The 14,940-nt window shown below is 37.7% G+C and overlaps 1 protein-coding gene across 1 annotated transcript in view; it reads left to right on the top strand.

The window, feature by feature from the left end:
* Nucleotides 1-14,940, top strand: part of LOC149022736 (uncharacterized) — a 65,388-nt gene that overhangs the window by 12,000 nt on the left and 38,448 nt on the right. Inside the window, exons 2-3 of the mRNA XM_089150686.1 lie at nt 6,567-6,767; nt 7,551-7,634. Coding sequence (XP_089006812.1) covers nt 6,567-6,767; nt 7,551-7,634 — 285 coding nt within the window. The remainder of the gene's footprint in view (nt 1-6,566; nt 6,768-7,550; nt 7,635-14,940) is intronic.

Genomic DNA, 14,940 nt, shown 5'->3' with positions numbered 1-14,940 from the left:
AATCCATGTGGAGCGAGAATGACAATCAATAAAAGTAACAAAAAAACGATGGCCAGTAGTAGATATGTGACGACAAGGCCCCCACACATCACTATGAATTAACATAAAAGGAATAAAACTTATATCATTATTAGAAGGCAAATAACTTGAACGAGTCTGTTTAGTAAAAACATAAGCTTCACAAAAAAATTCCTTATGACAAAAATGAGACTAAATTGGGAAAAAGTTTTCTTAGAGTTCCTATAAGGGGATGGCCTAGCCTATGATGCCACTGGTGGAGACCTGACAAATTGACCTGATGAGGAGTAGCAAGCATAGCAGAAAAAGAGGTTCCATTCGATTCCAACAAGTAGAGTCCGTTGTTTAGTTTACCACGTCCAATCTCCTTCCCCGTTATCAGATCTTGAAAGACACAGTAGGAGGGAAAAAATGTTACCTTACAATTCAAGTCATTGGAAAGACTACTAATGGGAAGAAGGTTAGTAGAAAAAGATGGAACATGTAAAACTGAGGACGAAGAAAGGGACGGTGAATGCTGTATGGTTCCCTTTCCAACAATGGAAGAGTAAGAGCCATCAGCTATACGGACCTTATCTTTCCTTAAGGTAGGTAAATAATTCAAGAAAAGAGAAGCAGAACCTGTCATATGGTTTGTTGCTCCAGTATCAATAATCCATGGAGTAGAAACTAAAGAAGCATGGAAGCCTTTAAATATGGTACCTAAAGTAGCAAGTTAGGAATTCGAAATGTGATCCATTTAGGCATATTGCCTGGCATCCATGGCCTATATTATTTGTTCTAGAGCCATCATGTACCTTGCAAGAGTCTTTAGAACCATCACCTTTATTTTTCTGGTTCTGAAATTTTTTTCTCTAAAAAAAATTATTGTTTAATTTCCTATTTTTGTGGCGAGTATTTTTCTCCTACCAAACCTCTTTTTTCTTTGTCCATAATCCCTCTTTGTTCCCGTGATGGCCATTTTAGTTAGCCCCGCCTCTTGGTACATCTAGTATTGAGGATCAACTTGTTTCTTCTATTTCATAAGATTGTGATTTTTCTCCCTTTTAGATGACCACTGTGTTAAGCTTAATGGGACCAATTTCTTCGCTGGTCTCGTTTTGTTTCTCTTATAGTTGGTGCTCGTGGTTTGGCTGGCCATCTTCATAGGAACCTCTATCAAGCCTTCTTCTTCTAGTACGGCTCAAGATAAGTGGGAAACAGATGAATGCTTGGTTTCGAGGTTTCTCCTTAATTCCATTGAATCAAGTATTGTAGAAAGTTACCTTCTCCTTCCTAATGTTTCTTTAATATGGAAGGTTGCGAAAGAGACTTATTCTAAGGTTGGGAATGATGCACAATGCTTTGAGATCAGATGAAAAATTCATCAATTGTGACAAAAGGAGCTTATCCTATCTCATCACTATAACACTCTTCGAGGCTATTATCAGACCCTTGTCTTCTATGGATGTTTTACTCCATCCTGTGCTGTAGATGTTGCTCAGTTGCTACCTATCAAAAGTGGGAAGACAGGCTCAGAATGTATGATTTTTTGGTGGTACTAAATATTGAGTAAGATCAGATTCGAGCACAGATTCTTTCTTGAGAACCTTTTCCTTCTTTGGAGCAAGCTTATGTTATGGTTGACAACAAGGACAGTTGTGGGACAGCTATAGTTCATACTTAGACTTTTGATAGGTTTGCACTAGTGGCTGGTATTGGCAACAATAACCCTAGTTGTGGTGATTCTCGTGCCCAGTGAACTGCGAGTTTTGTGGTGAAGAGCGTCATACAAAGGATAAGTGTTAGAAGTTGCATGGACGTCTATCAAATTCCCGTGGTGGAGATAGGAATGGAAATAGGGGCAACAATCAAGCATCTGTATACCAAACTAATTTTAACATCTTGTGTACTCTAGCACCTCTTTTCCCATACAAGCTCCAACACCTTCACTAGTTGATGTCTATACTTAACGTGTCTTCTTCAGCGCTAACTTCCAGCGTGAGTGTAGCCTCTGCTGTTGTTCCCTCTGTTGATACACAGTCTTCCGCAAGTATTTTTGGTTATCATATTGTCAATTCAACTTTTCCCTCCTAAATAATCGACTCTGGGGCAACCAACCATATGATTGGTTCATATTCATTGTTTCATACTTATTCCTCTGTTCCTTTGACTCAGGTTGTTCGAATGAATGATGGGTCTTGAGTTAGCATATTCGGCCAATGATGTCTCTCTCTCTTAGAGAAAGTATACTTTGAGGTTGCTGAAGGAAGCTATGATGTTAGGATGTAAGCCTGTTGAGGTTCTTGTTGAACCTAATTCACACTTGAAGGCAAAAGATAGAGAACTAGTGGGCAAGATAGTCTATCAAAAGTTGGTTGGAAAGTTTTTTTATTTATCACAGACTAGACCAGATATCACAGTTGCAACTAGCCTTGTCAGTTAGTATATGCATGATCCTTATTCCTCACATCTGGATGCAGTGCGCTGGATCTTGATATATTTGAAGGCTATTCCAGGGAAATATATTTTGATTTCAGCTCATGGACACCTTAGAGTTGAGGCATACATAGATGCGGACTAGGCATGATGTCCAACTGACAGGAGGCTTGGCTCTAGCTACTATACATATGTTGGAAGCAACTTGGTAGCATGGAGGAGTAAGAAGTAGGCAATAGTTGCAAGATTTAGTGCTGAGGTAGAGTTTAGAGCATTACCTCAGGGTATTTGTGATGTACTGTGGTTGAAGGGGCTACTTTAGGAGCTTGGGACAGATTTAAAGGCACCTATTGATCTATATTCAGACAGCAAGTTAGTAATCGACAAAGCTCACAGGACCAACCATGTGGAGGTCGAAAGGCACTTCATCAAGGTAAATTTGAGGCTTGGCTGATTCAGATTACCTTTGTTACCTCAGTTAATTAGTGGGTTGATGTGCTTATTAAGAGCTCAAGTTAGAAGATGTTTAATAAGATCAAGTGGGGCATGATAAATATCTATGCTCCAACTTGAGGGGGAGTGTCGTAAGACAGAATCGGGTGGTAGATTTACTTTCCTTTTTTGGGGTTTCCTTATTGAGGGTAGATTTTCCAAGATTTTTTACTAGGATCTTTTAAGATCTTTTATATTTTCTTGTAAGATTCCCAAATTGGGAAGATTTGATTTGTTTTGTATTTGGAAAGTTATTAGTACAAATAAAGCTCTTGCTGTGTCCTTCAGAGTTTAGACACAAGTCAAGATTTAGACAATTGTTCCAACACTAACCAAGCTTATGTGCTTGTAGGCCTTGAAATATATTGTCCAACAGACCCAAAAAATGCATAAAACCCTTGAAACCTAGCTGAATTTGTACTAGGTTTCGGCAAGATTTTGGCCAAAATCTCATCGAGATATTGAGACGAAACAAAATTTAAAACTATGACTAAGACGGCATCATTTTTTTTTTTTTTTGGGGGGGGGGGGAGAGGAGATAGAAGAGTGTTTGAACTATGAAGATAAAACATTAAGCTAGTCCAAATGTTTAATTGGGTCATGTCGGGGGAGTTTCTTCATCATCTGGCTAGTTGGATTAGTTTATCCAATTTTATATTTACTCATTCTGGTGTGAGTTTGACCAGTTATGATTCTTGGTTAGCTTGTTTGCATGAATGTTTTGTCCCTAGTGATGTAAGCAGGCCCACCCCCTCTAAGATCTAGCAACAACTAGCCCTATAGCCAAGCTCAATTGGCACACCAAGGTGCCTGCCAAACCCTCAAAGGGGTAGTTTTGTCTTTTTCTTACCTACTTTAAATGCTAAAAGGGTCCAGTAAATTTTCTAATTTTTTTGGGTCCATATCTACTTTTTTTTCTTCTTTTTAATTTTTAATTGGATTAGCATTGAGATTTGAGAGTCTAGTCGGAGATGGAGTGCCAGTTGGAATCTATTTTAAAGCAAGACTCCTTAAGGATAGTTGTTATTTTATGTTGTAGATTTCTGTCGTCCTAGTTGTCCAGTAGTTGTGTTTGATAATTTGTTATTAATTTTGCAAGTGTTGATAATTTGTTATTAATTTTGCAAGTTTTTTTAGAAGATTCCTTTTTAGTCATCATCTAGTACTGTCCAAGGTTAAGTCCTAAGTCTAATATAAGGGTATTTATAGTCCCACCTCCTTGTGAAGAAGGCAGTTTTGAGAATTAATAAAATCAGAGACTTGGAGTCATGGGGAATTAGGTCACGACCTGGGTTTTGTATTGAGTGAATTGTTGAAGCAATTCTCTATCTTCTTCAACCTTGCAGCAGCCTTGAAGCAGCTTTCCAGATTTGCAGCATTCATCCTGCCTCCCTAAACCAATATGTACAATCCCAGCCCCTTCCGTTCCCTAATCCCTTTCCTCCATCTTTGCGTAAGCCCTCACCCTCTTCTGAACCTTGTGGCAGCATCATCCTTCCCCTCCCCCTCTTCTAGACCTTGTGGCAACCTTCCCCAGCCCTCTCCCTTCCACCTTCTTTACCCTCCTCTCCTGATCTTGCGGCAGCATTAGAAGAAGAAAGAAAGAAATTCAGAAAAAATGGAAAAAGAAAAGGGGGGGGGGGGGAGAGAGAGAGAGAGAATAAGAAAGAAAGAAAGAGAAGAAAAGAAAGTAATGAAAGAGAGAAGAAAGATCGATCACCTTCAGGATCTTATTCAAGTGAACCATCAGTAAATCTAGGGTTTAATACCCTGCCATACAAGGATTAGGGCGGATTTGAAGGTTCTAGGGCTTTAGAATGGGTTGGTAGCGTCCTGATTGGGCTAAGACTCAGAATTTGATGAGATTCAATCCTAAACCTTGCAGTAAATTGATTTCAAAACTGAATTTTTTAGTTTAGGGTTTTGAAAGTTGGGGTTTGATAGGAATTGGGGTTTCTAGGGAAATGGCTAGGGCTAGGGTGATAGTTGAATGTCAAGTAGGGATTGGGAAAGGTAATTCTAAATGGAATTAGGTTATGAATGAAGGGTTTGGAAGTTACCATTGAAATTAAGGTTAAGGTTTCTAGGGTGTTTTGGGGAATTAGAGTAGGGTTTGGCCGGTCAGGTTGAAACTTGAAACTAAAAGGGAAGGTCCCTAGGGTTGAGGGATGAGGTCCCTAAAGTTTGGACAGATCTAATGGTTAGATTGCCGTAGAATCTGACCTTGAATTTTAGTTCTTAGAAAAAGCTCCAGAAAATTAAAGTAGGATATTGCGCTTTGGGGGGGGGGGGGGGGGCAGGGCTATGGTTAGGATAGAAAACTAGGGGAGGAGAGGGGAAAGAGGTTTCCTAAAGGGATTGGGATTGGAAGAACTAGTATTTGGGCATGGGGAGGGGTTGCCACAAGCTAGGGAGAAGGGGAAATAGAAGGGCTGCGAGTGAGAGAAGAAGAAGGAGAAGGTAGGTGCTGGGTTGGGACTTGGCTGTACTTACTTGAGGATGATAATGGGAGCTTGAAGAACATTCAATGCTGCAGAATTTGTAAACACTGAACAGCCACAAGTCTCCCCTCCTAGGGAAAACCACGACTCCATTCTTGGCTCCTTCCAAATCTAAATTCTATTCAGATCTGCGTGTTACAAGCTTGAGAGGCTTTATTTATAGCCTTACATGTGTGTAATCATATTGAGGACTCAACATAAGAAGGTGACTCTAACTAGGTCTCTAACTTGAGTCAAGACTCACATTCAAACAAAGATTCTTACATAACTCATCCTAGCATGATCTGAGTTGCAAAACGAGGGTAGTTCTGGAATCCTTGTAAGAAGTGGACTCTAGCTAAGGGAATCCCTCTCTAATTGGTACTCTTCAATAACTTGACCATAACAAAACCAAATTAAAAAAAAAACGTAGATTTGGGATCCGACTAACATACTGGATCCAACTAAAGGAATCCTTCTCTAACTAGGACTCCTAGCTGGACTAGGAGTCTAGGACTCTTTCAAATCTTAACAACTGAGGACTCAAATTCAAAAATAGAAGTATGTATAAACTCCTAGCAGGACTTTGAATCAATCTATTCGGGGACCCAAAATGATCAAAATACCCGTACGCTGGCCAAAATTCCCTGGGTTGGTGGTAGGGCCACAGGCGACTATTAACCCCTCTTGGCCCTCTTTGGATGGTCCTGGATCTGGTTCACTTCACCCTGTTCTGTTATCAGTGAATAATGATCATAAGGAAGGAGGTGATACAAGTATTGTCTATTAATATTCCTCCACCTGGAAAAATCAGATATTCTGTGATATAGAGTATTTTCTTCTAGACTCCAAGTAAGAGTATATGTGTATTTTGTAAAATGAAAGGTCTAACTGACGTGATGATATAACATGCTTCAATATGAGATTATAAGATTGGCTCTCTATATCTGTGAATTATTCAACATGACTAGATGTTGCTTCATTCCTTCAATTTTATTTGGTATCTTTAAGTAGTAAGTCATAGAATCAGACCGAAATTGGTTTCTCTTATATCTTTTTAATTAGAGATTGAACTACTTAGTTAGAAAGTATTTTTACTTAGCAGACTCCACTATTTGGTACTAATGTTGAGCAACTCACATGTGGTTGTTGTTGTAGGATTTGAAAAAATACAAGGAGCCCACTTCACTTTTTGAACACTTTCTTATAGTGGGTCTTCGTTCGGATACTAACCTCGAGGCTGTCGAGGATGCTTTTGCCAAAAGGAAGATATGGGAATCACAGATGGCTAAATCTGAAATAATGGATCACAAAATGCTACAGTATCATGGACCCTCAGTTCCAACATTTGAACCTCAGGTTGATTGTGCTGATGATATCAACTGTAATTTTCTCTATTTTGGTAAATTAGTTAGTATCAAATTTATTGTTCTACATTAAAAGAAGTGCAAATACATTGAGATTTTGGGATTCCCAGATTTCCACTTTTGGGATGCTTGTGTGCTCTACTGCTCTACAGGTTCTCAGACTCCTCTCTTTGCTAGTGCTCTCTCTGGGAAGAAAGGAAAAAGAAAACAAAATTAAGATGCTAGTTGATTTTCTGTCTTTTTGGGTAACCAAGTTAGGAATTTCAGGATTCACCATACTGGGAAGGTTTTCCTTGAAGTCTCCTGTGAAAAGGACAAATAGCTGCCTTGCTTAATTCAAGATCTTAAATATAAAATTTATCAAGGAAAACTCAGATTACCCTTATCAAGGATGGTAAAATGGATTAGTTTCCCAAATAAAATTTAAAATGTTGTTAATGGGTTTGTGGGAGTTAAATATAAATTTCTGAGGGGACACAAAGAAAAAACAATTTTAAGTTATTCCATAAATCTTGTTAGTGACACTGGTGGTGAACTGGTGACCATCGGTGCTTTCCCTCAATGAGGTTAAGTTGGACCTTTAAATTTTAAAAGGTTGCAACTCCAGGGTTACAGGTGTTTTCTGATCCTTGGTTAATCACTCTTGCAATATTTAAGTTTCTGCAAATGGTTCTTAAAGGATAAATTTTAATTATATTATCATGGTTGTGTCCTGTCTATGGGTTGCATCCATGTCTTTTATTGATTTTACTGAAAATTGATGTCAAACTTGCAGATTCTTTTTCAATATCCTCGAGGAAGGAAGTTAGCCGTGCAACCAAAGGATTTGCTTGCTTTCTGTTTTCCTGGAGGTGTCAAGGTATGATGAGATGGATTCCTTTCATGTCATGCTCTTCATGTTTTAGCTAGCTAATTCCTTCTGAAGGAATTGGTGTAGTCATTTCTGAAGGAATGTTTATTTATCACAATAAACTAGCAAACACAACAAACATAGAGAGAAGAAGTGAATAAGAAAACAATAGCAGAGATAGACATGATGGTGAGAGTTATTGATGAAGCCTAAGATTAGATAGGTTCAACTGAAGGTGAATGACAGAATCTCAGTTCAAAGGCGAGGGTTTTCACTTTCAAGGTTTTGGGTAGTTTATTGTGGTACGTGAACATAGGTTATAGCAGTTGAATGGGTATGAAACTTGGAGAGAACTTAGGGAATGGTATATGGGGATGATCCCTAAGTTTCCGACAGTTGTCACAGTTCTAACGGTCAGATTGGTGTAGATCTAGGCTTGAAATGGTTTTTTAGGGTATGAAATTCAAGAGGGAGTTAAAACCTTGGATCTTGATTTGATGTGTACTCTTGATTGGATGAAGGGAATGATATGCATAGGCTGTCAGATGGATTTCCTATGGATTCTAATGGTTAATTTGGACTGAAGATGGTTTTTAGTGGCTAGGTTTAGGGGAAGTGAAGGTCAAAAGAGTTTAATTGAGAGGGTAAGAAAAAGAATTGGGGTTGGGGATAAGTCAACGTACTGTTGTTGAAGTCCTTCTTGAAGGGCAGCTTGAAGCCTTGAATGATAGAAGAAGCTCTTTGGAAAGGAAAGGGAAGATGAGAGAAAAAATCTCATAATTTGGGGTTGGGGGGAGGTGTAGATTGTCATGAAACTATACTATGCCATTGTAATTTGTACCTCAATGTAGCACATACCAAAATACAATTTTTAATTCTTCACTTCGTTGTCACTATGCCATTGTGCTGAATGGTTTGATAACTTTTGACTTTTGTCAGAGGGACACAGTCAGTCTTTATTGTTTATACGAGAAGAGTACAAAAGAAAAGAAAAGAAAATTCCCAATATATGGGATTATTACAAATAATATCCTAGAGACAATTGTATCCTTTGTTCTTTGAGTTACAACAGTCCCCCTCAAGTTGGTGTATAGATATATATTATGCCCACCTTGCTAGTAATGTTGCCAAAGATTGTAGTAGTTCGACTCTTAGTGAAGATATCAGCCTTTGGGTTGTCAGTTGAGACAAAGGAAATGTTAATCACTCCGGATTCAATCTTCTCCTTAATGAAGTGCCTGCCAATCGCTACGTGCTTGGCCCTATCATGCTGGATTATGGGCTATGCCGAGTTGCTATTTGAAAACAACTGTATAAGAACTTTTGACTTTGCACTCAGATCTTGAAGTAGCCCCTTTAACCATAACACCTCACAAATACCACAGTGCCGGTGTTCTAAATTCTGCTTCAGCACTGGAGCTAACAACCACTGCCTGTTTTTGACTTCTCCAAGTTGCTTAGTTTCCTCCCACATAGGTGCAGTACCTAGAGGTAGACTTGATATCACCTAGGCATCTTGCCCAATCTACATCTGTATATGCCTCAAATTTCAAGCGTCCATGAGGAGAAATCAGAATTCCTTTTCCTGGGGCTGTCTTTAGATATCTTAGTATCCAGTAGACTGCATCCAGATATCTGAAATAAGGATCATGCATGTACTAACTCACTATACTAACCGCAAAAGTGATGTCGGGTCTATTATAAGAAATAAATCGGCCTCCCAATTAAAATGCAACAAAAAAGACAAGAACTAAAATTGCAAGTAGTCAAGTACAATTGTAGGAGTCAGTAGTCAGTAGTACACGGTTAACACATTATAAGTGTATAACATAATAGTATATGAATGAATTGCAAATTAAAAATTTACAATACACATCACACCTATGAATAACCTAATAATAGCTGTTGTACTGTGCTGTGGTGGCTTCATCGTCAAAACCCCATAGGCTTGCTTATGTGAACGATGGACATACTCAGCCCATGTCATCGAACCCATATAGTGTTTTGCTAGTGGAACCTTGCCCTTCTATAGGTAGCATCATGCTTATATAATAACCAACCCATCTTAAAGAGAGTGTCATAAAGGTAAGGATTGCTGCTATAAATTTCGGTGAGATTTTAGCATGGTTATCAAAGCGGCCGCCTAGGCGGCAAAGCGGTTTTTGAACCGCTTAAATTGTTGCCGCTTAACTAACGGGCTGATTTCTTGCCGCTTTTTTGCTTGGGCACTACTATTTTGCCACCTTTTGGGCCATATTGCCGCCTAGATGCTAAAGTAACCGCTTTTTTTACATTTTGTAATTTGTGCATTATTTTTTTTTTAAATCATAATTTATTCTACAATGCCATATATAAATTTAAATATGTGAGCCATTTCGGAATCGAGGCCCAATTTGCAAATGAACTTCGAGGCCCAAAGTGCTTGTCGGCAACAGAATGTGAAGCATGAGCCATATTCAACATTGATAATCAATGAATCATTAAATAAACAATGACTTGGAAATCAGAATAATGAGATTTATTAATTTATCATGTCGGCACTGTTTGGTTAAAAAAAGGGAAAAATGGATACATCAATTCTGATTACTGATGTATGCACAAGACTACAAGACACTTATTTGGCATTACACTATCATAGAGGTAAGTAAAAATGTAAAATTACTACTTTCATTTTCATTTTTCACATTGATTACTAATATAGTACATACTACATAATTATTGTTATGAATCTTATGATGTTTGATGAGATGAAGTTATGTTTTTAATCTTTTTTTGGATAATTTTTCATAATTGTGATTCTTGAATTTTTTTTATTTTTATGAATGTAATTGTTGAATGTTTGTTTAGGACTTTAGTTTATTATAAAAAATATTTGTATTAAAAAGTAGTTTAAAAGTAGTTATATTACTAAACCGCTTTTGTCTCTTTATTGACGCCTAAACGCCAAGACGGATCCCCAATCACTTTGGTCGCTTTGCCGCTTTAATAACCTTGGATTTCAGAAAGTTCAGTGAAACTTCGTCGAAATTTTGGTGGCAAAATTTTGATGAAATATAGACATTTTCATCTTAGCCTTCGTTTCGTTTAGTTTCGATGTGGACCAAAACACCAAAATCACTGTGAATTTTTGCTGACATTTCGAAAAATTTAAAACTATGCTTGCTAGCTGTTAGGAACAGAAGCAGAAAACAAGCATTAAATAATCAAAACAGCAGCTGAACTTGAACAAAGAAAAGAGAGAAGAAGAAGAAGAGAAGAGAAATGAAGAACTAGTAGAAGAGGCTTGTGATTCTTGCTTAAGAGTCTAGAATGACAGAGCACTATTATTTATAGCTTCTAATGAATCTAATACAACTTGAGAGACAAGTAATTGTCCTCTAGAAAAAGGAAACAAAATATTACAACTTTAGTAACTTCCTAACTCCTAAAATAGAAAGTCTGAAAATAGAAACTACCACCAAAATAGAAACTATACTTTCTAAAAACTCCCAAAACTTATGTAGCAAGACTCCCACATTAAAAATAGAAAATATAATAAAAACAATAGCATAATACTGTTCACGTGAACAGTAACGTGAACAGTAAAAGCTGTTTTTACTGTTCACGTGAACAGTAAAACTACCAAATTTACATATACTTCAACACTCCCCCTCAAACTGGAGTGTACAAAAAGAAAACTTCAGCTTGCACAATAAGAATAAGTTTGAAAAGTAGCACCAATCTTGAATCGTGTAGCAATGGTAGATGTCGATAAACACTGAGAAAACTTCACCCAGGAGATAATCAACACCAACTTTAAAAAAACTTTAATTCTTCATGTCAATAGAACCATCCAATATTGAGAACAATCGATGATGTTGAAGACGAACAAAGTCCGTAAGTATAGCAAGATCAAAGACACTATCCATATAATGCCGGTAGTAGGGAGAAATATCCACACTAAATCTTCAAAATTGTAACTCCAAAGTCCAAATAAATGCTTCGCAAGAAGCCAAGTTGTAGGTAGGCAAAAGGCACTATCCATATAATGCCCGTAGTAGGGAGACATGTCCACGCTAAATCTTCAAAATTGCAACTCCAATGTCCATATAAATGCTTCGCAAGAAGGCAAGTAATAGGTAAAGTATGGGTAGGTAAAAGGCAATATTGATTACGGTGGACCAAGTAGGTAGGTAAAAGACAGTATAGGTTACTGTGGACCAAGTAGGTAAAGTAGTATGGGTTACTACGGACCAAGTAAGTAGGTAAAAGACAGTATGGGTTACTGCGGACCAAGTAGGTAGGGTAAAAGATAATATGGGTTATTGCGGACCAAATAGGTAAGGTAAAAGATAGTATGGGTTACTACGGACCAAGTAGGTAACGTAAAAGACATTATGGGTTACTACGGACCAAGTAGGTAAGGTAAAAGACAGTATGGGTTACTGCGGACCAAGTAGGTAAGGTAGAAAACAATATGGGTTACTGCGGTCCAAGTAGGTAAGGTAAAGGGCAATATAGGTAAAGATAGGTAATGATATTATTGTAGAATGCCATAAGTTGAGGGCAAAGATCTTCACAAATAATATCCATTAGCACATCTTGAGTAGATATAGAATAAGGTACCATTCTCCCCCTCACGTGTAGCATTACACGTGGACAATTAATGATGACCAGTGACAAGCATCTTAAAGTATGAGCACAAAAGAAACCCAAGAAGGAAAAGTAGCAGCCACAGAGTAGTGTATTATTCACCAAGAAAGTTGATCAAGCAGCAAAAAATCGTCTCACAGGAAAAAGTCTTGTGCACCAAGGGGGGAAAAATTCTGGACCACCGCTAACCCTTAGGCATGAGCAAATTAGATCAGGAAAACATATATATATATATATATATATATATATATATATATATATATATATATATATATTGAAACAGCTTGGAATCTCAAAATTGCAGTAGTCGCTGCAGCAATCCACTCAGAAGAAGTGCAATAACAATAGTTGCAGTAGCAAATAATATCAGATCTCGGACCATAGCACAACATCCTTCTGCTAGATTTAAAACTCTAAAAGATCTTGATATGAAGGAAAAGTAGTCCTCTAGGTCTTTGTAGAAGTTTTAGATAAAAAAAAGGCTAAACTTGATTCTGAAATAAACAACGGAAGCAGTAGTAAAGCAAGACGGTAGCAGCAGAATTTTTCAGAACAGAGAAATACATTGAAACATGGGTACTAGTATACGACTTGCAACAAAACTTATAGCACAAACAATGGAAGACAATACTTAGGTCTTGTAATCCGAATTATGGGCATATCTTTGCAAGAATCAAGAGGAATCCCAGGACATCAGTATAGTGTAGATCAAACTTCAGATTTGCAGGAAAAAAAAGGGGTAGTAGCAGCCTCAGTTGAATCAAATAGGTAGACATATCCCCAGAAAGCTTGGGGCCTTTTGTAGTATCAATACATAGATACTTGGTGCTTCAAAAGTCAAACAAGAAGGACAGCCATTCACAATTACTGCAGCGAAGGTTGGGGCTGCCCTAGATAAGAAAAAGGAAAAAAGAAGAAAAGAAGAAGAAAAAAAAACTGGGCAGCCAAGAGAGAGAAAACAGTCCCTAGGTTGATTAAACTTGCTCTGATGCCATGTTAGAAAACAAGCATTAAATAATCAAAACAGCAGCTGAACTTGAACAAAGAAAAGAGAGAAGAAGAAGAAGAGAAGAGAGATGAAGAACTAGTAGAAGAGGCTTGTGATTCTTGCTTAAGAGTCTAGAATCACAGAGCACTATTATTTATAGCTTCTAATGAATCTAATACAACTTGAGAGACAAGTAATTGTCCTCTAGAAAAAGGAAACAAAATATTACAACTTTAGTAACTTCCTAACTCCTAAAATAGAAAGTTCTGAAAATAGAAACTACCACCAAAATAGAAACTATACTTTCTAAAAACTCCCAAAACTTGTGTAGCAAGACTCCCACATTAAAAATAAAAAATATAATGAAAACAATAGCATAATACTGTTCACGTGAACAGTAAAAACACTGTTCACGTGAACAGTAACGTGAACAGTAAAACTACCAAATTTACATATACTTCAACTGAAGCAATGGACAAGGAAGAAATAAAGCTTTGAAACATTGGAGATAGTGATTGATATGAGACAAAGTTAACAATAGGGTGCTTAGTGCATGCTCGTGGTTGCTTCCTTAGTGCAACTGGTAAGTATAATGAAGGACTAGATGTGAAATAGGAATAAGCTTACTAGGATTTGTGAAATAGGAATAAGCTTACTAGGATTAGTTTGTGTAGCACTAGGAAGTGGAGCTTACGACTGGCTAGGAATGGTAGAGGGAATTTTCAATGTTGCTTTCCTTTGATAAGGTTTCAGGGGAGATTGCAATGTAAGTTGTTGCTCCCCTTGCATGTCACTGCCTTTGTTCATCGCCAGTTGTTCCTATTTGGTTATTCCATCTTCCAAGTGGGCATCATCCGTAGGAATATTATAAGGGATTTTCATTAGAGGGATGAGAACTAGAAACTCTTCACTAGAATTATCTCCCCCTAAAAAGGTTTAGGGGAAAAATAGGGAATGTTTTCCTAGAAAACTACATCCATGGAAACAAAAATCTGTTGAGAAGGTGGATGATAAGCCTTTACCCATTTTGAGTGACAAAATACCCAAGGAAAATAGACCAAAAACCCCGAGGACCAAGTTTACCATGGACGTAATGGTTTCGAGCAAAGGCAACACACCCAAAGACCTTAGGTGGGACTGTGAAGGAGGTGGAACCCAAAAGAACCTCAAGAAGACAACGTTGTTGTACAACACAGAATAGCATTCAGTTGATAAGATAGGCTGCAACAAGGACATCACCCCAAAACCATGGGGGGGGGGGAACATGCATGGTGAATATCAATGATCTAAGTATCTAACAACTTCAAGGGTGTGCCTATTTTTGCGTTTGGCCACCCTATTTTGAGGTGGGGGTTAACTCAACTAGTTTAGTGGATGATGACATGAATAGTGAGATAAGTTTGGAACTCCCCAACTGTATATTTAGTCCCATTATTGGTACAAAGAATTTCCATGGATGGTTCAAATTGGATGACAACCATCTTGTAAAAAATCTGAAAGCAAGAAAACACATCACTTTTTTGGTATAGTGGATATACCCATGTGTTTCTAGTGCAACAATCAATAAAAGTAACAAAACATCTATAACCAAAGGAAGAAACAACACGGGAAGGCCCCCAAACCTCTCAATGAACGATAGAAAAAGGTGTAGTACTACAATTCTCAGAAATAAGATAAACATGTCTAGTTTGCTTT

This window comes from Hakea prostrata, chromosome 3 (assembly GCF_041222555.1).
Source record: "Hakea prostrata isolate BN-2017 chromosome 3, UWA_Hpros_2, whole genome shotgun sequence".
NCBI classification, from domain to species: Eukaryota; Viridiplantae; Streptophyta; class Magnoliopsida; order Proteales; family Proteaceae; genus Hakea; species Hakea prostrata.
Note: the sequence above shows the minus strand (reverse complement) of the source record. Positions and strands in the feature narration are given on the sequence as shown.